Source organism: Atta cephalotes, assembly GCF_000143395.1.
Source record: "Atta cephalotes unplaced genomic scaffold scaffold00001, whole genome shotgun sequence".
Classification (NCBI taxonomy): domain Eukaryota; kingdom Metazoa; phylum Arthropoda; class Insecta; order Hymenoptera; family Formicidae; genus Atta; species Atta cephalotes.
Genome location: NW_012130065.1, coordinates 15,347,554 through 15,371,403, shown reverse-complemented (window position 1 = coordinate 15,371,403; position 23,850 = coordinate 15,347,554). Strand labels below are relative to the sequence as shown.

At 32.3% G+C, this 23,850-nt stretch overlaps 1 protein-coding gene across 1 annotated transcript in view; it reads left to right on the top strand.

The window, feature by feature from the left end:
• LOC105619062 (pleckstrin homology domain-containing family G member 5-like) overlaps positions 1-23,850 on the top strand; it is a 105,908-nt gene that overhangs the window by 43,509 nt on the left and 38,549 nt on the right. Inside the window, exon 6 of the mRNA XM_012200594.1 lies at positions 17,882-18,127. Coding sequence (XP_012055984.1) covers positions 17,882-18,127 — 246 coding nt within the window. The remainder of the gene's footprint in view (positions 1-17,881; positions 18,128-23,850) is intronic.

Below are 23,850 nucleotides of genomic sequence, written 5' to 3'. Positions count from 1 at the left end.
GCGTGTGCGTGTGTGTGTGTGTGTGTATTTGTGTGCGATTTTATTTGCACTCAATTATGAAGTCTCGAGAACGATGGTAGGCATAATTTTTGGCGTGATGCCAAACAATCAGCCAATCTTAAACCTCAAGGATTTTCTATTTTCCGACGAAAGGACCTACAGAGTTATCCCTCCGCATCGTCATCGAATCTTATCGCCTTCAACAGTGCTTCTCAATTTCGAGAAATATTATATATTGGCTTAAGCGGGAGACTCGCCTTCCTCGTAAGCTGCGCTTATATTCGAACCCAATTTTTCCCGAAAGTTGAAATTGCTATCCATCACGTGGTATCTATTACATACAGGGATACAATCCTCATTTATTTTTTTTACAGACTCCATGTACGTATGTGAAGATGCATTGAGATTGAAAGAAAAAAAATTATAGTTGCTATAAATCTTGATGTTTTATTTAAAAAGCATAATTATATGTTTATTTAAATTTATAATCTAGACAATATTATATATTATTGCTATCTCAACTAGATTAACAAATTTTTTTATTCGACAAAATATTATTTAAAAATTGCTCCTGCTGTTAGTAAAAATTTTTCGAGTTCCATCGCACTTTACAAAGTTACAGTAATTAAATCATAATTGTTACAAATGAAGGTTTCACAAAACAAATATTCTATTATATTTACAGCAAAACAGAGTAAGTAGCCATGGAACACTTCGTCATACGAATTCCTCATTGTTGTATAAGTGTTCAGAATAATTGCAACAGGCGTATTCCGAGGCAATAAACGATGACAAATCGCGTCGCGGCGACGCGCGCTAATTAGTTCCTCAGAGTAATTACGATCACGCTCGGTGATACGGCGAGTAACTTAATGAAGTGCCAATTTACGTTTTGATATACAATTTACCGATTATATGATTAAATCGGGTTCTAATCCTCCCCTGTCCCGCCCTACCTTTCTAATGGAGTTAATAAGTTTCTCAGCTGCATTCCTTCTCCGCATCAACGTATTTGTGTTCCCGGTAAGACGTTGACGAAATATGGCCTCGAGCTACTTGTCTTAAGCTCCACTTATGCAATAGTTTGCTTTACTGCATGTCGCATATCGCATCGGCCCAACTTCGATAACGCGTAAGCTTTGTAGGCTATGTAAAATAAGGTAAATGTGTCACATATATATAAATAAGCTGCCATAATGTAGGATGGTTTTCTCAAATACCGTGTTACGCATAAAATGAAATGTCAGTTATTTAACAAAGCTAACTCGGGTTTTTGATGTTATATGAATCCATTTGGTAGTTTACATCTAGTACACATCTGGTACCTCTAATTAATTATTAATTAAAATTATTTGACAATTAATTAATTCTCTCAATATTTTGAAGAGTATGTAATTTAATGGCTATCGAAATATTTAATGTCGACTGTTAAAATTACTACGTTAATGAATTCAATCAACAAGCCAGAAGTATCTTGTTAAATTTCCTCGATATTTGGCAATCATTCAAATTCCATCAACAAAATATATCATGCTTATTTCGTAATTTGCCAATGGTCGTAAGACAGACTCAATTCCCAGGTATGTTTTTGTTCCGTCCTACCACAAAACAGAAGTTACTGCAGTCGGAGTGTTTTGCAGTGCCCAATTTCTAGATTTAGTACAGCTGGTGCACGAGAACCTTGAAATTACATTCCTGCTTCTAAAGCCTGCTTTTCGTGTGCGGGACAGAGCTCGATATTGTTATATCGTTAGCTTAACGTCCTCATCCACTGTCGGAGAAACGGATGGTTAAACGAGAAGCGACGGGTGACATATGAGAGCTTTCCGAGTATTTCCTATATATGAATCAAAACGTTAACAATGTCAATTGGATACAAATCACAACGGACAAAAGAATTACTAGCTCGAAAAAAAATCCTATGATTCGTGAAATGATAAATAACAATTTTTTAATTGTCTCGTTATTTGATTGTCTTCAAGGAATTCTTAAGTTAAAGTTTGGGACTTATACGAAGAAATATACTAATATTTAAAAAGTGTAAATCATCTTAAAAAATTTAATTTTCTATTTCTCTTGAAAATATAGGGCTGAAAATACGCGCACAGTAGAGTGTGATAAACTGAACAGTAGGGCAGGGTTTAATTATTCTTTCACACTAACGTATGAGCAAACTATGAAGGTCCTTAGTACTTCTGGAAGTTATTAAATTCTCGGGAACATTTCAATAGCTTTGGTTATCAAGCTCGAAAATTTAGCACGTAAATAGGTTTGCCAGCCTATTGCAGTTTACTGAAGCATCGGACGTCCATAATCTTGAATGATATGAACTAGGTTTATAGGTGGACTATCGGGGCGGTTAATGTTCTAGTCGTGGTCCATTATTATTGGACAATAGGCTGTCTACACATTAATAATGATGTATATTCCAGCGATATATAAGAGTAAACAGTGACGCGCTTATAAAACATAAATTATAAGTTTTTAAATTTATTATTTCTGAATCAGCGTCCCATATTTTTTAATATTATTTTTTTACGACATTATAAAGATGTACGTATAGATGTGCATATTTTTCGACGATAGATAAAAAATCGAACTCTCATTGTTTTTCAGAAAAAAATCACTTTGCTTTAATCATTAAAATGTTAAAGCAGAAACACAAATAAAACGGATATATCATACGAATATATGAATCTCAAGAACGTATGTCGACCGGAAAGTGTTAATTTCATAACCAAAATAGAACGCTTATGTTGTAGAAATTGTTGGAGCGAAGTACGTTTGCATGCATCGCGAAGTATTACACCCACAGCGAGAATCGAAGACCTGGATAAATTTGCAATTTTAGTTGTGATTCATAATTTGTGTCCAATATCTATTACGTATTCGTAATATGATATTGAATTGATCGAAAAGCAATCCTGTTCACGGAAAGAACAATTTTGCTGAACAATTTAAAAATTTAGCTAGATACACAACTGAAAATAATTTTGTTGGACCGTCAAAATAATTGCGTAGGACGACAAAATTTATTGCTAGAATATTAAAACTTTTTACAGCATAATTTGCTCATCATGCTTATAAGATTCCTACAAAATTATTTTGATAAGTCCAACAAAATTATTTTCTGATCTGTATCTCAATTTTGTAGCAAAATTGTTTTTTCCGTGTAATTTATGTGTACACAAAATAAAAATACATTAAAGTTACGGAGTTGTATAAATATATAAATCTAATTACAAAATTTAAACAAGCTGCTGATTAAATAACTCTATTAAACTGAAAAGTTACAGTTAAAATTATAAACTCTTATAAAATTATGTTTTTTATTCAATAATATCTAGTTATTTTATTTCGCAAAGAGAAAACTCCCAAGTTATCTTTAACTATGTTTCTATAAATTCTGCAACAATAATAATATTTTAATTAAAACAAATAATTCTATTCTAAGAATTAGAATACGGCATTCGTTATAAACGGTACTTCGAATTAATCACTTATAAATTAATATAACAATGCGTTTTTCAATCATTTATTAGAAAATAAAATATATTCCATGATGGTGATTCCAGAAATATGACGCATTTTCTCTCGCATTCAAATTCAACTAATTTGCCGGAAATTAATTTTTTTATTCATATCTCTCTGTTTTTGAACACTATCAAAATCTCTTATCCTCTTACTTTTTTTCTCGTATCTTTCTATAAAAAAATAATTTGGATTTTCATCAAATAAATTACAATATTGGTAGAAAAACATACGTGTATGTATATATAAAATATTCACATAAAATATTTTTTAAATTTTAATTTTAGAATGTAACTTTATCTTCAGAAGTTTATTAATTTTATCGATTTATTGCAAATTCACTCTTATTGTTGCGTTATTGTTGCGATGTACAGATCGAATTATATTCGTCTCGTGAGACTTTTCGCAGTTGCTACAACCGCACGTTCCTCCTCTTGTTTTATCACACAGATGTTTTAGCGAGTTTGATCGGATAAGCCGAGGTCAGAAGAAAAGAACGAAAGTCTGCATTCCTAATCAAACTATAAGTTTATTTTACGTATTTATTCAGCTCGCTGTTCGGTAGGAATGCATTTCGGCCGAATTCCGATTTGATGGCACGATATTTAGCAAGTTTGTTAAACCAGTTAAGTAGTTGAAGAGTAAAGTCATAACCAGCCGTTTTTGCGTTCTTGCGCACTTTATAATAACTGCGCGAAGATAAACGCCGAGAAATACTTTGTTAAGTGAATTGTCAAGTGACTTGGCGCACATAGAACAGATATTTCGCATGGAATTGTTTCACTTAACTTCTGTCGTCCTTTTATATCTGGCTAAAACGGATTGCACATTTCGATGAGGAAACTTTCAACGAGACTAGAAATTGGAAAATATATAATAGAAACAAAAGTACGTATTTATGGTCGAACAAAGGATTTATCTGTCCTTTAATGCTATTTGAATTATAATAATTTATCATTCTTATTGTATCTAAAGTAATTCGAAGGAAGAGCATTAGCGTTCAAATTTATGAAAACTTTTGTCAATTTGTAGAAAAAGAGCATTATAATATTTCATAACACATAAGAAACTACATCAGTAATTTATGTTGATAATTATTTAATATAAATGTTATTTAATATCATTTTAACAATAATTTTATTAAATAACTTCAATTCTCTTCTTGTATTTATTGTAAATAAGTATTAAATCATTTGTTTTTAAAAAAATAATTATTAAATTTACATTTTTTTTTTTAGTTTATATTCGTGAATATCAGGTTTTATAAGAGAAATTTAATGCAGAGTTCTCTTAATAATTAATATGCTTTGTTAAATTTCAATTTAGCAGAATTGATATAATTGATAATACAATAAGCTCATTTAGGGGAATTTTATGAAGAATAACCGACAAACTTTGAACAATATACAATTAGGTTAAGTATGATAAATTAGCAATTATAATCGCCAGGGACTATATCCTAATAGCCAACAACAGTGGATGTTGTGATATCTTTATCGGCTATTATACATATACAGTAGAATTATGCACTAATTAGGAATTATGAACTAACTCTAATAAATAACAAATTTGTTTGTTAAATAAAGACATCATTTAATATAAATGAACTTTTTATTCTTTCAAAATATTTGTATAAAAATGTAATAAAAATATTTATTACTTATTTTCTTATATATATATTGTATTAATATTTAATTAAATATAATTAACATTAATTAAATTTATTATATCTAAAAACATATAGAATAGGAGAAATTATATTTTTTTTTTTTTGACAATGAGTTGAGTTGTTCTCTTGATTGCTTCTCTTCGCATAATTCCACATTTATAAATATAATAACTAATCAATTCCTCAGCAGTAAAAGTTCCTTCTAGATTAGATTTCCCGATATTCAATCAGATTCAATTACTATTCGACTGTCGTGCAACTGTCAAATCTGTTGACTGCAGTCCATTTATCATATGCTATAAAGCGGCTTAATTCAGTTTCATTCAAACATTGCTACACGATCGTTGTCCTAGTTTTTGTTGCTAAAACGAGGCACGCGAAGTAATCTCTGTGTTTTAACAATCGCCAGTATTCATCATACGTTCATTGCACAACTTTTAATTATTAAATCCAGACATAAACAAGAACGAAATAGTATTTTCAATGTGCATTTAATATTTTTCGTTTGATGCTGAAACTAACTTTTATTATTATACACATTCCAGGTCATACGGAAATTATTTCACATTGTTTCGCTTATGTTAGATTGCTTTCTAGTATTTCTGACTGCTACTGATTGATTAGTTGCTACATGCAAAAATAAATCCAAACGATATTATATACGTGGGAAAATAATCAAAATAATTCATTAGAGAAAATAAATTTGGTTTTGTACATGAAACAAATACGTGTTGAATTTGTATATTTTTTTGAAACTTATTAAGTTATTGAATCTAATCTTTTTTCAGTTTTTGTTTTTTTCATTGCAAGCGCTGCCTCACTTGATAAGTAAGATACACTATCCAATGTAACGATGTTTAACGCGCCATTCTATGTTGTCTGGAGATATCTTGGTATCTTGGAGATAATTAATATAAGCGAAACACATTTCCTCTCGCAGTTTCAAGATACTATAAGGATGCCAGTGATACGTTACTTTATCATGCCAAGAAGAATGCATTCTCACACCAATCAGAACTTTTCCCGCTATATATTGCCTCGTGTAAACTTTCCTTCTCAGTGTAGCTATTTTTTTTTAAGTTATTCTTCGCATCGCAAACATGCGCCGATACGCGTTCAATGTATCAAGGTATACGCGGTATCTATGATATCAGCAAATTTATCAACATTTGGTGCATCACGATCTCTTTGCTATGTGGAATGCAATTTTGTGCGTTGCAATTTTTTTTCGATACATTCTCACATTTCGAAAGTTTGCAAATATCCGGAAAATTTTAACGCATAGAATTCGTCATTTCAAAAAAAATTCTATAGCTGATAAATATTCAAATTAAATAATTTAATAACTATAATAAAATTTAATAATTGAACGATCGCTAAATTTTAACTGCATTTATTAAATTATTCAAATAAATATTAATGAATTTAAAATAAAAAAACAATATACAATTTAATAAGACAAGGAAACAACAAGGATTAGATTTAATACATACCTCACAAATTTTACGTAAATAGAGAAAAAGTATTCTGCAAACAATTAATATTTCTCTATTAAAAATTACGAGGCAATCAAAACTTAATCTTTCTTCAAAAAGTTAAATATTCTTGTTAGTATTCAAGTTAAATATTTAAGTTAAATATTTTTTATTATTTTTAGCGTTACATTTTCGGCATTATTACATGTATAAAACTTTCGTTATTCAATGTTATTTCTTTATATCGTATTGATAAACATTTTCGATCAAAACATATTGAAATGTATTATAAATTAAATAGCAAGGTTTTTCACAAGTTTAGAACACAGTTCTCCATCGAAGACGCAAGGGAACTATAACGAGGCAATTTATTTCATGTCCTTTTCCGCAAACATGCTGACTGTACCCGAACTCCGCCATCGAAGTAGTTCGTCGAGTTTCGCTCAGTCATAGTCACAGATAACGCGGAGTATTTCATACATTTTGTAACCGAGAAATTCGGATCAAAAGAAAATTTCATGAAGAAGTAAATTTTCCGATCCATATCAATACATATAGGTGTCTATCAATAGTAGGCCAAAGATATATCGATCTGTAGATAAAAATAAAAGCGATGTAATTAATGAGCGCTGTAAGCATAAAACGAAACGCATCCTAAGGCTTGCTTTTGAGAAAGAAGACAAGTCTGAAGACGATACTAAATGCTCAAGTGCCTTTAATTAATACAACATATTATCATATTATAATGACGAAATTAACAAAAACAATTATCACAGCAAGATGCGAAATGTTTCAACAACAGTTTATAACGGCGTAAGACAACATAAAGAGTCATCTCTATGTTTGCTGCGGGTAACATGCGCAATAATAATTTAGACTATAAGTCAGTGCTTCTGCTTAATAATGAACGACGCGTTTTTGTTGTCGTTTTAAAACAAGAACAAACGGTCACGTTTGCACTTTGACATGCATATTTATAAATTTCGTTTCACGGAACACGACGATTGTTTTGCAGTAATTAAACAATATGTAATATGAGAACAATGAGACTCTGTAACGAAAATAACGCAAAATTATAATAATTAAGCAGCGATTATGACTTCGTTGTAGTCCACTAAATTGAAAATTAAATCGCGAAGAGTGAGGTCAAAATATAATGACAGTCTCTTTGCAATTAGTTTTACTTTTTATCTCTATAATAATTATAATAATAATAGCGTTATAAATATAACAATTTAATAGTACTGTGATGGTTATCGTGTGATGGTTATCGTGGTTAAATATATATAACTCAAAATTCATATTGAAATTATTCAGTAAATATCAAGAATACAGCGCCCATATATTTTCCAATCGAGAGAGAATCCAAAATATTTTCAACCTGCACAAAATTGCGCTGCTACGAATCATGGACTGGCGAGTCTGTTGGTGACGCACTCTTTGCTAAATTGACAAAGCTGCGAGGTCCTTCGCTAAATTGACAAAATCAGACCCTCACCGATGAACGAATAAACGAACAAACGAACGAATGAATGAACGATTGCCGTTTGCGAAGCGTTACGGAACGCGTGATCGCGTATGGTTCGACGCTGTGCAATTAGTTTCCATCCCGGCTATCCAGGAAACTCTTTTCCTATATGAGAGACCGAAAGTTCCGGCAGTCCGACATTTTACGATGCAGTAAAATCGCCCGCGTGTTCAATCATCGATTCAACCGTTTCACTTTCTGACTATCGCGCGTTGTTACTACAGGCTCTCGATTCGATACATTATCGCGCCGGCGTATAATCTGAAATACTTAATGGCGCATACATATATTCGCGAGCCGAACAATAATTGAGCCCCGATAATTCATTAAACTGCATTCTCATTATCTATGCGTTATCAGTTTTCGCAACGTTTTCAATTTACACATTTCTGCCTCGTTCGATCGATCGGTAACAATAGTATTTCGCGCTCGACGCTACGTAACAGCTTGCATTTGCGCTTCATTTACATTTATATTTATGTATATATACATATAAATCGATTTAAATTAAAAATAAAAGTTTAGTTTATTTGCCTGCGTGAACGCGTTCGACATTCTATTTTTAGTTAAGGGGGATATTCTGATTTCTAAAAATCTTCCCAAACTACAGTAGCGATTTTAAATCAATCTATTTTGCGAAAAATTAATTTTTCTATCTAAAAGGAGCTATTTTAAACTGATCTTTTTATACAGAATCGCTTCTTTTTTAACAAAGAAATCTATTTCAAAGCGATCTTTTTGCAGAAAAATTAATTTTTAGCTAATCGATCCACACATTCATGCCTGCTTTCGGTAATAACGCGTTGGAACTTCACGCGCGCGATTATAACAGCTCGGGTAAATGAGCTGTCGAATTATCGGCGCGCGTCTCTGTTTCAGAACTCGATTAATTCCCATTTGAGGAGGAACATAATTCCATCTACGACGGGCGTTTAAGTGCCTACACATACATAGCGATACACGTACATTGCGCGCCAAAGCGAGACGATAGTCGCACAAAGCACGGTGAAAAGGGAAAATGAAAATGGGAGTAAGCGAGGCATGCGAAAAGTATAGCAGAAAAAGAGAGAAAAAGGAATGACAAGCGGGAGAGGTGAAGAAGGGATAATAATTAAAGGCATTTTGTCGTTAATGGTCAATTTCAGCGTGCGAACAGATTTAAGGAAGTGAACGAAGTTTACGCAGTAAACTGTCGTCGTGGAAGTCTGCAATTAAAAGCAGGGAATGAAATAAGGGAGTCCCGCTAAGGGCTCGTATCCAACCTTACCCTCGAAAATCCTTCTGGCCGATTACATCATAAGTGCTGTTATTTTCTCCAAAGATTTGCTGAAAAAACTAAATTTTAATAAATATTTGTTTGAATAATTTTAAGTAAATATTGACTAAATATAAACATATATTTATTTCGTACAAAAATTATTAATTTGACTGTCACTTAATTGACTGTCATTTTTTTATTGAGTAAATATTTATTTACTGTAAGTAAATGTTTAATACGATTCAAAGAAATATTTATTAAATATTAAGATTTAATAATTGTTTTTTTCATCATGTATATTCAATTATGTGTTGGACGATGACGAACTGCATTTCAAGACGATCGTTGAGAGGAGAACGAGACGTATTTTGAAGACAGAGAGAAGCTTTGTGCAATTTGAAATAAATTCCTCTTGAACAAGTTCTTTACAAGTTGTATTACAAATCGCTGAAGATAAAAGGCTTCTCGCTAATCACGTGGATCAGAAAGGCAAATAAGTATCGAAACTTTTAATTTGAGGTAGGCGCTGCTTTTCAAAGAAATTTTAATTGCAGCTGTCGTGTTGACAAGACGTCCAACGTTTGGAAGTTAAAAAAGTTATATTGACTTCTTAATAACACCCCGGCATCGTTGAACACTCTAGATGTAAATCAGTAAATATGTAATATCTATTTTCCTATAATGATAAAATGTACCCTCAGGAATATTTTAACGATGAACTAGTTAACATTATCTGTAAAAACGTATCGCATGACTCGCATAACTTTATGCAATCGAATGTCATCGACGAATCGAAAGTTGCAACGAAGCATACCGATTTAATTTCCGAGATCGCGGACACCGTTCATAACCGAATTTACGCGAGCGAACTCTCGTCGTTCTCCATCCCACCCGATTCAATTAGCCGTCGCCGACCTCATTTGCTCTATTTTAATTACAACCTTCGTTCCGGCAACTCCATGCTGATGAAAAGTAAATCTGTAGTAGCCAAAACTTCTTCTAATCTTTAAATTATCGTTATATTCGCGGATTTTTTTAACGAAGTTGAACATCCACAATTAAAAGAAAAAATGAAAAGAAAAATTTTTTAAATTAAAACCATTGACAAGTAGAGCATAAATAGCAGCAGCAATTTTAAGCTAACGAAATAAATTTTTAATTAAGTGAATGAATAACGATTTCTAGCAACCTTACAAGTTTTTTCTGTAATTTTTGAACAAAGTTTTGCCTTTCCTTGCCAATGACTGTATGCATATTTCGTGCAAAATATTGAGAAAAGCATTTTATGCGCGTTCTCGTTAAAGAATCTACTATTCAAAATTAGCAAATATTTCGTTGCTACTTTTCTACTTTTTTTTTTATCATCAAATATTATATTCATTACAAATCATGTAAATTAATTATTACTTTAAATTCTAAAATTAAAAACTTTATATTTTGAAAAACATTTATTATGACATCTGCAATATAGTAATTAATATTTTATTGCTCTCACCACTTTCTAAATTTATTGCATCAACTACATTCACTTTTCTCACCTGCAGCTCATGTGACGAAACCAACCTGAATTTCCCATGTGTCGCTCCAAAGATTCAATTTAAACGTCTGTCATGTTTAGACGGGGGATCGACGAAAATTGCGTTGCCTGTTCGTGGCTGTGGCGGCTTGTAAATCCGCATAATCCGATCTTCCGATCTTCGATCGGAAAGAAAATGCATCAGAATGCATATGACATGAGAAGCCGCAAGCATACATCTCCGTTATTGCCGATTCTTTAGAATTTCGAAAGGTGAAAAGGAAGAGGCGCGTTCGTGCTAGTCGTAATATTAAACTTGCACGGCTATCGGGTATTCTCAACCACTCCATTAAATGCATCGTTTTCTGGGTTAACGTTCGCCAGGCTGTACGTAGCACATTCGCTTTACGACTAATATCGTAGATCATTATTGGCGATGTTTCAGATATTAAGGACAAGTTTTACCGCCGCCCTCGTGAACGAGGTTCGTGCATTTGCATTTTAACAGCTGTGTGGGCAGGCATAAGGAACTCGCGAAAAAAATGTGCGATGACAGTATCGCGTCACCATAATCTAAATGGATGTTTCGCTATTATGAGGTCGATAGATCGGACATAACCTATGTGTTTTAAGACGTTTCATAAAGCAGAATTAAAAACATATTGCGTCATACACGTTACAAAATAACAGTCATAAAAGAATCATATTCTCTGAAAGATGGATATAAGAGTCGCGACACAAGGTGTTGCAGATATTTGTTTTGTCCATCTCTATTCGTTTCGCACTGATGTTTCTATATTCCCTGAAGAAATCCAAATGTATTGTACATTAAATTATTTATTTACGAAGATGTCTTTGTTCAAGCCGTTAACTATTCTACTTCTTCAATTCCAAGGCAGGAAGTCTTTACTGGTCCACATGCTTCGAAATTCGGAAATCAGAAAACGTTTTACAGTTCGAGAACTACGAAACACTATCGGAATCCGAAGCGATTCAATTCTCACTGTACTAACTGATAGAGGCTAGCATTCGAGTTTCCGGGTAATTAATCGCCCGTCGAACCACATCGAATCGACAATTTTGGCGTTAATACGCGGCACAGCTGCGATCTTACTCGATATTATTGTTACAGGATCGCTGAGACTTGATGAGGATTGATTAATCAAGAGGTTAATTAATGGAAACTTCATTTGATCATGAAATAATACCAATTTCAATCTCAAATTAGTTATCCTGAACTGCGAAATCGTGCGCTCGTAATTGACATTAGAATTTAGGACGCGAATTCAACAAATTTATAAGACGACAAATACAAATGAGCACAGTATTTTCCGATAAAGAAATATATTTCTTAAACAGACATCATCAATTCCGTTAGACGAGATTATTTTCGCAACATTCGTGAGAGAAGAGAAATGCAAGAGTCGAATAAGAACTAAATACAGCAAGAGGAAGGAAAGAAATATTTAAAAATGTCAAAGAAACTGCTATTATGAAACTACCGCTCGCGCACAGAGGAGAAATGTTTCAATTTCGCATTTAGATTTTCGAATTGCCCCAGGAAATCAAACCGCGACATAATATCATGTCCTTGTGAACGTGTAACATTCGTTTTAAAATATACAGAAAAGATATATCGTGTCGTAACATGAAACGAAATAAAGATTGACGTGTGTCGTACGACTTGCAGGACTTGCTGTATAAAGTGAAATAGATGGAAGAAGGAAAGAAATCGAGAATACGCGGAACGATTTAATACGCGTTCCGCATGCGACACTTCCTCGTAAAATAAAATGTATTACGGCCCTCGGCCGCGAGAGAATTCTACTGGATAATATAAAGTCGAAAGCTCGCGGATATATATATTATTCGCGACGTCGCGATAAATCCATAGAATGTCAGAATCAGAGAGTGCGTAAAATCAGGGAAAATGTAACCTTTCGAAAAATTTGCAAAGAATTGTCGTAGAATGTCGCAATAAAGAATGTAAGATTAAGCGCGCAGGAGACAAATTGATCTAAAATATAGTGCGCAAAACACAGATTGACATTTAAACAAAACAATATAACGCTCTTTGGATTAAATAAGTTACTTCAAATTATTAATTTCTTCTTTCATGCGAATTTTTTTTATTTAAAACTGTAATTGGAGAATATATTTAACAAAATTAATACTGTTAAAAATAAGCTCCCACATATTTTGTACGTCTTTGTTTAATCAATAGAGGATGATGTATATTACATAAATCGTAAAAAAAGATTGTTATTTGTGGATTTTAGAAAATTTTTTAAAGATTCTGTATTCCCTAATCATTTATAAATTATACTAAAAAAAGAATTTATTAAATCTTAATATAGATATTTCTTTGTAATATTATACAACAGTCACTTACAGCACATAAATTTTATTCAATAAAATATTTATTCAATAAAAAAATAATATTTTAATCAAATTAATAGTTTTTGTAATCAAATAAATATATGTTTACATTTAGTAAATATTTGCTTAGAGCTATTCAAATTAATAAATATTTATTAAAATTTTTTTTTGGTATAAGGGGAAAATAATATCAGCCATTGGAATTTATTTTTAAACGTATTTTGTGTTTACGTAACTCTTTCTTTTTTATTTATATCTAACGCGGTCTAAAAATTCCGTTACTCAATTGCACTGTCCTATTTTTAGAAGAAAAATTTCATGCTGCACGAGGAACGTACACAGGATCTTATTTATCTACATGAACGTGTTTCTGAGGATACGACATATTGTATCTTGTAAACGTGGCATTTTTAAAGGGATTGCGGAAGAGGTTGAAGAAGATTGTCGATAACCAAGGAATAAACTTTAATATTTCTCGATAATTATAACAAGGCGTCATTCTGCATCCACCAAATACCAAAATCTCTCTTCGATATTTTTCATTTCGCACGTCTTCATTTTGTTCTGTCATCACGACGATACATAGTGACGACGTAGCTGCGAATCCCTACAAGATCGAGGGTAAAATAAGATCGAACGATCAAAGACGCCCAGGAATCGACTCGGACCCGATGGGTAAACACGCGTGGAAATGTATACATCAAAGTATGTACATACAGGCGACGAAAGTATCAGCGTCCTCAATACCGTTGCGCGAGGGCGTAATTGAGTTTTCTTCTTGAATCCTGCGATTCGACTCTGTCTCTTCCTCTCTTCCTTTTTGCGAAAGTAGGTTCCTATCCATCTTTGGAACGTCGTCAAGGACCAAAAGAGAAAAAGAGAGATAATAATGTTAAAAAATTGACTCGATTACTGAATTTCGAGCAAAGCTTAGATTGAACTTTATACAGTTAACGATAATTTAAACAACCAATCATAAAGTAGGAAAGATAGTAATGACGGGGATGTTGAGCATTGCGTGGAGAAGAAATGTCGAAGATGAACGGGACCTGCGGATATATCGAAAAATCAGAAGAGAAAAAAAGAGGGTATTGCCTAATTAAAACATATCGTAGATTTGAAGACTGAAAGCAAAGAAAATAGTTGTGGTTTGAGACGATCTTTTTCGTTAGAAGAGGAATCGATTATCCCGCAAGAGCAGGATGTATCCACACGTTTAGAAGGGTGTTTCTGGCTATCAGGAAGGCGAGGATGTGGGTTTTGGGACAATTGGCGGAAGCGGTTTTCTTCTGGATTGGTTTCTTTATGCACGCTCAGGAACGCATAGATACGTAGAACGAAATAATCATTGTATCGTGGTACCGTCGACTTGAGAATCATCACAATCTTTTGCGTATATTAAAGTTTAATTTTATTTCCGACACGAATGAATTGGTTGCTTTGAACATTCTGTGTAGTGAATACAAGCGTATTGACAAAGGAATAAAATGGAAATGAAAAGGAAAATGAAATATATAATGAAATGCAATCTTTGAACGCGACCATAATTTGCACGTTACTTCTGTAATACAATTTTGAGCTATTATTGAGCAGCTTGTTCCTCATTGTGTAAATTACCTCGAGTGCTTTTATCAATCCGAATAATTGTGTCTCATGGAAGTCCCTTTGACAGTTAAAAAGGATTTGACAGGACGATGACGCACTCGAGGTCGGGTAAATATCCTGTTTTCGCCCTAAATGCTCGAAATGTATGTAACCCAATCTCAGATGAAACCGTTGTATCGCTCATGATAAAATGGAAATTGTGGACACTTTAGAAATTGGGACGATTCGAGCACAATAGGGGAAATCTCGAGGAGTTCCAGATTATAATTAGATTTATTTGTTTGAGATATATATATATATATATATATATATATATATATATATACATTGAATTTTATTTTTTGCATTGTAAGTGACAGGCGTTTTACTTTCAATTTAATAAATTATGTTTAGTCAGTCGTTGCGTATTTTTACAAAATCTCAAGTTTTTACATATGAATCGCGTTAGATTTATTGTTTTATACATATAAGTCAAATTTAAGTGTCACGTTATTGTAATTTGTTATTTTGAAGTTTTTATACCGGATACAAATGTGTCAGAACAACATATACGATTTTTATTTGCTAGATAACTTTATCAAAAAAAATTTTTTTACTGTAACTAATCTTGGTTTGTTAAAATATATTTGCTGCCGTAACTATTTATAAATTACAGTGGAACGGAATTTGCTGTTGCTGCTATAATATAGATATCACAGTTAAGATATTAGCTATGATATTAGCTATGATACCTATATTTTATTTTTATGATATCATATTTTACACCTATTAGTTATCAAACACAGTTTTTAGTTACGATAGTTACTTTCTTTTTTCTGTGTTATTATTTATACGGATACACCTAGAATGGTACGACAAAATTGCCTGAGATAATTGACAATATTATAGAAATTATTTGTAAAATCATTCATATAAGATAGAATATCTCGTTATTTTCGGTCGTAAAAGTTGAGCAAGAGAGTTTTCTAAAGAATTGTTATACAAAAGAATTGTTATCAAAAAATATCTTGTATTCTCATAAAATGGTTCATGTGAATGTTTTTATAGAAAAAATTTTCTTTAAAATGTTTAAAATAGATAGTCCATCTTTATTACATCATATGTCCATCTTATGTGCATTGTTATGACATAATCCATCTTATGTTACATATTGAAAATATTCCAAAGATCACTTAATATTTATAATATTAAAAACATGATTAATTTTTATTTTTGTCTTTCTTTTTAGAAAGATTTTTAATATTAAAAAAAAAATACTTTTAATATGATTTTGTTAACCTATATTTGGAACCTATATTTGAGAACTCTGATCGATTTCTTAATAAGGTAAAGAATTTTTGTAAAAAGTGATAGTCCTATATGTATATTAAACATTGTGTAATTTCGTTCGTGATTATTTTAAATTGGTTTTACGAATGGTTATTACTTTTCCCTAACTTCTAAATTAGACAGCTTAGCTGCTCGTTATAAACTTAACACGACAGTCACGCTTCTTCCCTGTTTCCAACGTCGTCTAAAGTTACACGTCGTTTGATAACTACTTCGCTTAAAACCGTCGTATACAAAATGAAAACTTGTCCTCCCTCTGTACCCTAGTCATTCAATTATATCTTACGTAGTTTGTCGCTAATAAGAAAGAAAGAGAAACCAAGCGAGAGAAATCCCTTCGCTTGAAGACGCATGTCGTGATGGTAAATTATTACGAGTAAAAAAAAAGAAGAGCACAACAAGTAAATCGTGATAACGAATGACAGGAATCCCTCGAGGTACAGCAGGAGGAATTGATTCGCATAAATCGATCGTCCAGTGACCCGCTTCGTCTACACGAAGGTTTCCCTTGAATTTATCTCCCAGGAAGTCAGCCTATTGGTTGCGTCCACACATTGCTATGCCACGCATTCGTTAATATCAGACCAGCCAGCCTCTATCGATGTGTCACCCTCCACTTCGTTTGTGCACCCTCCTTTCAGACACGCCTCGCGTATACTGGTGCATTTGATTGCGGCCACAAATTTGTTTTATTGTTAGCCGTTTGTGCGCGTCTGCAATAACACGGATCGCATTATTCGTGCTCGCAATTCCGAAGCATTCGGCTTGATCCTCAAGTAATTGGAAGATAATTACGGGAAGGGAAGAATTAGATGGAACGAGATATATGATATTTGCATGAGATTGCTTGCAGTGATAGAAAGCAAATAATTTATATGAATTCACACTATCTAAAAAATTTCAATGGTCACGTTGAATGAAAATATAATTTTGAAGAAAAAAGTATTTTTCTTTCTTTTATATTTTTGAAATAGAGCATTGCTAAAAAGTCTTGTGTTAAAAGTTGAATTTAATTTACTACCAATTAGATAAGCACAGGAAGAACAACATTTGTCACTTTTAAAGAAATAGAAATTTAGGAGAGAGAAATTTACGAGATTGAGTAAAAATGATATTTTTACTCTAAAGTAGAGAATAAAAGAACACCCTTCATTCTCTAAAAAGTTGTCTATACATTTCCTATAAACAAGTTTCTAAGTAATTGTTATTAACTCTCTACAGCAACAGTTTAGACTCGAAGTAAAAACTTTTTGGTACTAGGAGGTTCTAAATAAAATATTGAACCTTCTTCTATCAACTAAGGCGGACATTTACTTGCATTTTGTATTTCAAATAGAACGCTTTAGAATTTAAGTGTAGAGTTTTCATATACACATATGTATATATAAAACTGTAGTTGAGGATTAAATATCTATATTATTATTAAGTAGGTATATATTTTTATTATTAAATTGTTATTATTAAAGATATTATCATTTGTATAATGCAGTTAATAACAAGCATACGTAGTACACGTTTCTTGTTTAGTTATGCAGAGACTTAATTCATAGAATCTTTTTTCTAACGTATGCATGATCCTTTATTGTTGCAGGTGCGTTCGAGGTCGTTGACGCAGCTAGACTCCCTGAGTGGCAGCATGTTAGATACGGGGGAGCATCATCTGGAGGGCGATCCCTCGCAGCAGCAACCCCCTCACCTGCATCACCATCAGCAGTCCCATCAGTTGCAACACCACCCTCTCGGCATTGAGTGCAATCGGATACGATTTCTCGCACCGAGTGTGACACCAACCGAGATCGCGAACTCCAATCGCAGGCACAAATTCTCACGCTCTCAGGTGAGTTCTTATCGACAAATATATTTTGACAAACGCCTCTTCAATATGTCACATCGGAAATGATTTGTGACGCGCTTTCACGCATGCTTATTTTCTAATGGAATATCTGAGCTCCTTCTGAACTTCCTTGCTCTTTTGAAGGAAAGGGAGTCCCTTCCTTCAATTTAAATTTTAGCGAATATTGCTTTTGTAGTATAATTTATAAAATCCCTTATTATAGCCTCTCCTCCGCGTTTTTATGTCTTTGACATACTGTTATTAGCGTATCACTTTTAATTAAAAGGAAGAAACTTCAATGCAGTTTCCGTGGAAGTTTCACAAGTCAGACTTTTTTCTCCGCCGAAAACTATGCATACCATGGTTTGACGAAACAGCTAAAGTTTCGTTATTAAATAACTTAGCAATTAACTTCAGAATGCGTTAAGTTTCCGGAAATAGAGTTGTCCGAAGTTATTTCAAATCTGGAGTACTAGTAGATTCCATTGCCATTTTATGAAAGTTTTACTTTTATGAAAGTTTTAAGTCGTTTTTATTTTTGTTTTTCTTTTCTTAATTACTTATAATTAACAAATCGTTCACTTAATTTAATTTACTTTAAAGTCTGTTGAAAAGGAAAAAAATTGTCTTTGATGAAAATCATCTTTGATAAAAAATTCGAACTTCGATGTTAAATATTGCATAAACAGACATATATATCCGCGAGGATTATATGCAATGCGAAATATTTATGTCACATTTGCTTGAGAGTGAAATGGAAGGAGAAGGATGTGTATATCCGACATAGAAATAAAGGATTTTTGCGCATATGAGAGAAGCTCGATATAACGAGAGAATTTTCTCTTTATTCACGGATTTCCTTTTGTCCCAGCGCGACGAGCGAATAAAACGGATAAAGCAAAACGTGATCGGCGAGCTCTTATCGTCATTGTATCGCGGATGTCTAAAAGAAATATAAATGTTTCCATATTCTCCACACCGCTTGCCAGAGATTTATCTTCCGTCGCTCGAATATAAATTTGAAACCGGTGACTGAATGGAAAATGTGCAATGAGCGACCATGAAAATTATGCAAACAATGAAATACAATTATTTCATTTCATGTTCTCGTTCTTCCTAACGTCCTCAATAAATTTTATATATGATGAAGCGTAATGACGCAATATCCATTCCACAAGCGTGACTATATACACCTGTATATCCAAGTCCGCGGATTGTCTGTGATATGCGACGGTTCATATTGCATTTCGACCCGATTTCACTCACGATTGAATACAACTGGCAAGAACTCAATTCTTTTGTATTATTAGTAGTCTTTACTTGCGTGTTAATAGAAATGTACGCAAAACCATAAGTTTAGATCGTCAAGAAGAACGTTGATCATATAATGCATCATTTACAATATGCGTACAGAGAAAGTGTTTAATTGAATTAACTAGGATTGTGATGGAAAATAAACAAAATTCTGATTAAATCTATTGGATTTCTAGTTAAATCTACTAAAATTTCAGTTGCGATAATCTTCAGACAACATTAAAAATTTTCTTGGTTAAATCTACTAGAATTCTAGTAATTTTAACCAGAAATCTAATAGACTTAACCAGAATTTTGGATCGTTCATTTTCCATCAGAATTCCCATCAGTTCAATTAAATTTTTTTTCCATGTTGAATAAGCATGATGCAAAAAGTAAAAGTAAAAAGTTGATTAATGTCCAATTATAGTCGAATGTGGGAAGAATAATCATACACAACCGTGATTAGTTGATTGTTACTCTTACTTTTTCCATCAAATTTATTTTGTAGACGACACATATTATAGACGACGCATAAAAGATCATACATTCTTACGTTTGTGCTTGAATGCAGATTTGAAAGTGTAAACTCGTGGCACTTCAAAGATTGTTGTTACCTTTACATCTTATGCGCGCATTTTATTTGATCACGTTTGAATGTGATCAAATCTATAAAAGTAAAAACTTGTAAATTAAAATATGTACAATTTTCTTCAGATTGCTAAGCAAAAATTAGTAAATAAAAGGGTCAAAAAATACGAACAACATTTATTGAATCTTTAAATAGAATCTAGTTTATTAAAACACGCAATAAGAATAAAACTAGTTTTTTATCAATAAAATTCATAGAATAAAAACTTGTATTTTACTATGCTCTTGCTTGAGGTGTGGAATTTTCAAATTTAGAAAATTCCACACTCCACACTCCACATATAGTTCCTATATGTGGACTTGCGCGTGTTTTTAACTCTATCTTCTTATTTGAATACACAAACTTTCATGCGTTTTTATTATTCGCGCATTTAAAAACTTTTACCTTTAGAACGCGTACTTGTTTGCACGTGCACACTTAATTACAATCTTGAACGTCTTTTAAATTGATTGGTAAAATTCGTCGTGTAGAAGCCATTATTGAAAGATACCTCCTCATGCTTTTGGTGAAGCATCTCGGATATGATTCAAACTGCAACCCGCATTCCAAATGGAGATTTCATGTTCACTCGCTGAATTTACAATGAAATCGGATTAAGTGCGCGACAGGACAGTAATGTGCAATTAACGGCTTTTCAATGGATTATCAATATTTATGCGTTTAAATGTCCATTCTTATAAGTTACGCAAAAGATTATAAATTTTATTGCCCTAGTCGATATAAAACACACGTAATTACTCCGCGTCCCGTCGAGTGTCAACGAAACTAATTTCCTTCTCCAGGTGGATGATAAAAAAATAATGTAGAAATGTAGTGTTTATTATAATTTACTGTAATGTAATTTGTTATAGAGGTCGTATTCATCTCGCGGATCAGCGGCACTTTATCGACTTAATCTAACATTATTTTATTTCTTCCAAAAAAGAAGCTATTACAACGATTAGTATATTTTTGTGTATTATTTTCAAGCCCATCTCCGTAATTAACAGGGTAGATGATGTGAATGAGAATATTTGTATTTTTAATTTTTTCAACGATGTATAAAAATTCTTTTAAATAATTATTTTTCTTATTTAAAAGCATTATACATTTTATTACACAATATTATTTATGATAAATAAAATATGTAATATTATAAAAAATTTAATGCATAAAATATTTTAGAAAAAGATGATTTTTTTTTAAAAAAAATAATTCGGCGACAAATTTAAGCAGTAAAAATAAAATTCGTTCTACAAATGTACATTATAATTTAACAAAATAAAGTGAGAGAGACATAATTTTTTTGTTAATATTTTTTATGGCTGTTATATGGATGGCAAATTATGGAAAAAAATTCTTCGTCTTTTCATTTTATATGTTAAATAGCAATCTTGTAAACGTCCTTTTCCGAATGGAATTATATTTGACTTTACAATTAGATTTCAGGATTAATAAGTATATTAAGTCATGATGTTACTATAGGCATTACAGAATGCCATTCATTAACAAGAGGAGATAATCAAACTAACTTTAATTGCACATGGGAATTGTTCCGCGTTGTTGACAGTTTCTAACATTTCATTATATTAGCTGGCCTGTTGTCATTTTCTTGCAGTGTGCGTTAATGCGTACGTAAACGTCACCGAGTACATCCATAAAATTAATATATCAATTCGCATAATCCCACGTCCGTGACAATTATGCAACGAGATTATATTGAAAATGAAATAAAGCTTTCTCCGTCCAGCATCACGTAATCACTTGCATCATCATAAAAATTTTAGCCTGCCATTTCGCTTCACCCGTCTCTTTCTTATCTCTTTTCCACTCTGTTGAGAGACGATACACTTGAGCAATGAAAAAAAACCGCCTTATCACGTTCTCCCAACAGGCGTTAATTAATTTGCGCAATATTTTAAATTCCCACTCTAAGTACTTTTATCGATTCTTTTTAATTTCGCAGCGACTTTTCCAGAGTTATTTCATACTTCGCTTCATCTTCCTTTTTTTTAAATTATAATATTAAGATTTAGATATTAGTGAAAAAAGTATATGAAAAAAAGTATATGAAAAAAGTATGAAAAAATAAGAATAAGAAAGATATTGTTATCCTGAAATAAGAAAGAAAAACATGATTCATTATTATATTTCGTAAAATTTCATTGTTATATTTACGATTTTTGAGAAAAAAAAGTTGCTGTTTTAATAACATATTAATTAATTCATCTAAATACAACAATCATGGGTTGCCTAGCAAATATTTATTAATTCAAATAATATGTTTTAAATAATAAGTAAGAATATGTTTTAAATTACAAGATTTTTTGTTGACATGATATATTTAACACATATATATTTAACACATATATTTAACTTAAACATAAAAATACTTGAACTATATATATAAATAATCACTACGAACTAAACGTATTTAGTCTAGAGTGCATTCACCGAATATTAAACAAGGATACATTACGCACATCATGCGTACATGCATCTCTAGTTAACAATTTTGTTTTCTTAATGTATTTATGTGAAAAATATTTTTTTGAATGGATGAGCAATTAATGTTTTTCAATGGCGAATCTTAATAATAATTCTCATTACTGTTTATCGCTTCATTGCATACAATTTCACATCCCCGCGGGCAATTTCACCATAATTCGCTCGATAATTTGAACAGTTTTGTACGGGATGTACGCGCTTGTATACACATGTCGCTATTTCGTTTATATCGTTTATGGCATGTGAATAATTGGAATTAATTAAGTCACACTTAATACAATTTGCGCTAAACAATCAATCATCAAGCGATTCAATATTCAATCTGCTTTGCGAGGGAGCAGACTTCTTTGTGTGATCCCTTCGAGGAAGTAGTCGGAATACAAAATTTAGAAGCATCCGCAGAAACTAGTGCGGGGGGCGGCGTGAAAACAGGACGAAACACGAAATCGCTATTAGTCGGATCTGGTTTCGTAAAACTACGAGCATTGTATATAATGAACGATGGTCGGGAAATACGCGCTACCGTGAAATACTTGATGAAACCGTAACACCATAGTTTACTATAGTTTCAACGCGATAATAAAATAAAATTAGCTGCATGATTAATAATAGCGCACATAATGAGCGAAGTAAAAGTAATTTATATCAGCACCAAAATATGCGCTAAATATATGTGGCAAAATTTAAAGCCGCGCGAACGCTAATCTGTTCCTAAGGATACGTTTCATTTAACATTCATAACAGAGAGAAAAAAAACATTCGCGAGCACATTTGTTATTTCTGTTAACATTTAATGAACAACAAGAGTATGAAATAATTTTATAAGCGTTACGAGCATCAAATGGAACACTAAATCATCATTTCATATTGCGTCTTAGAATCTGCTGCATGAAGTGCTCGGAAATGGAGCTTATATTCATTATGTAGATACATGCATCAGTTAATTATATAAATATCTCATCTCTGTAATTATGTGATATTAACAAGACTTAACATCACCGAATGAGCAGCTGGTACAATCAAAAATGTATAAAGGCCACAAGGGAATTTAAACCAGTGTAAAGCGAGCATTAATAATGTTTGCACCACTGTATTGGGCCATCGATATTTATGTGGTCATTAATAACCGATGTTTACGTGGATAATTTGGTTAATAACCAAACGCTAAGCACAATCGATCGCTAAGCACTAGCTTTATAGCTATTCGATAACATTTTTTATCTAAATAGATAATGAAATTACAGTTTCAAGTATGCGGAAATAACTATTCAATTCTTTCTCTCTCTCTCTCTCT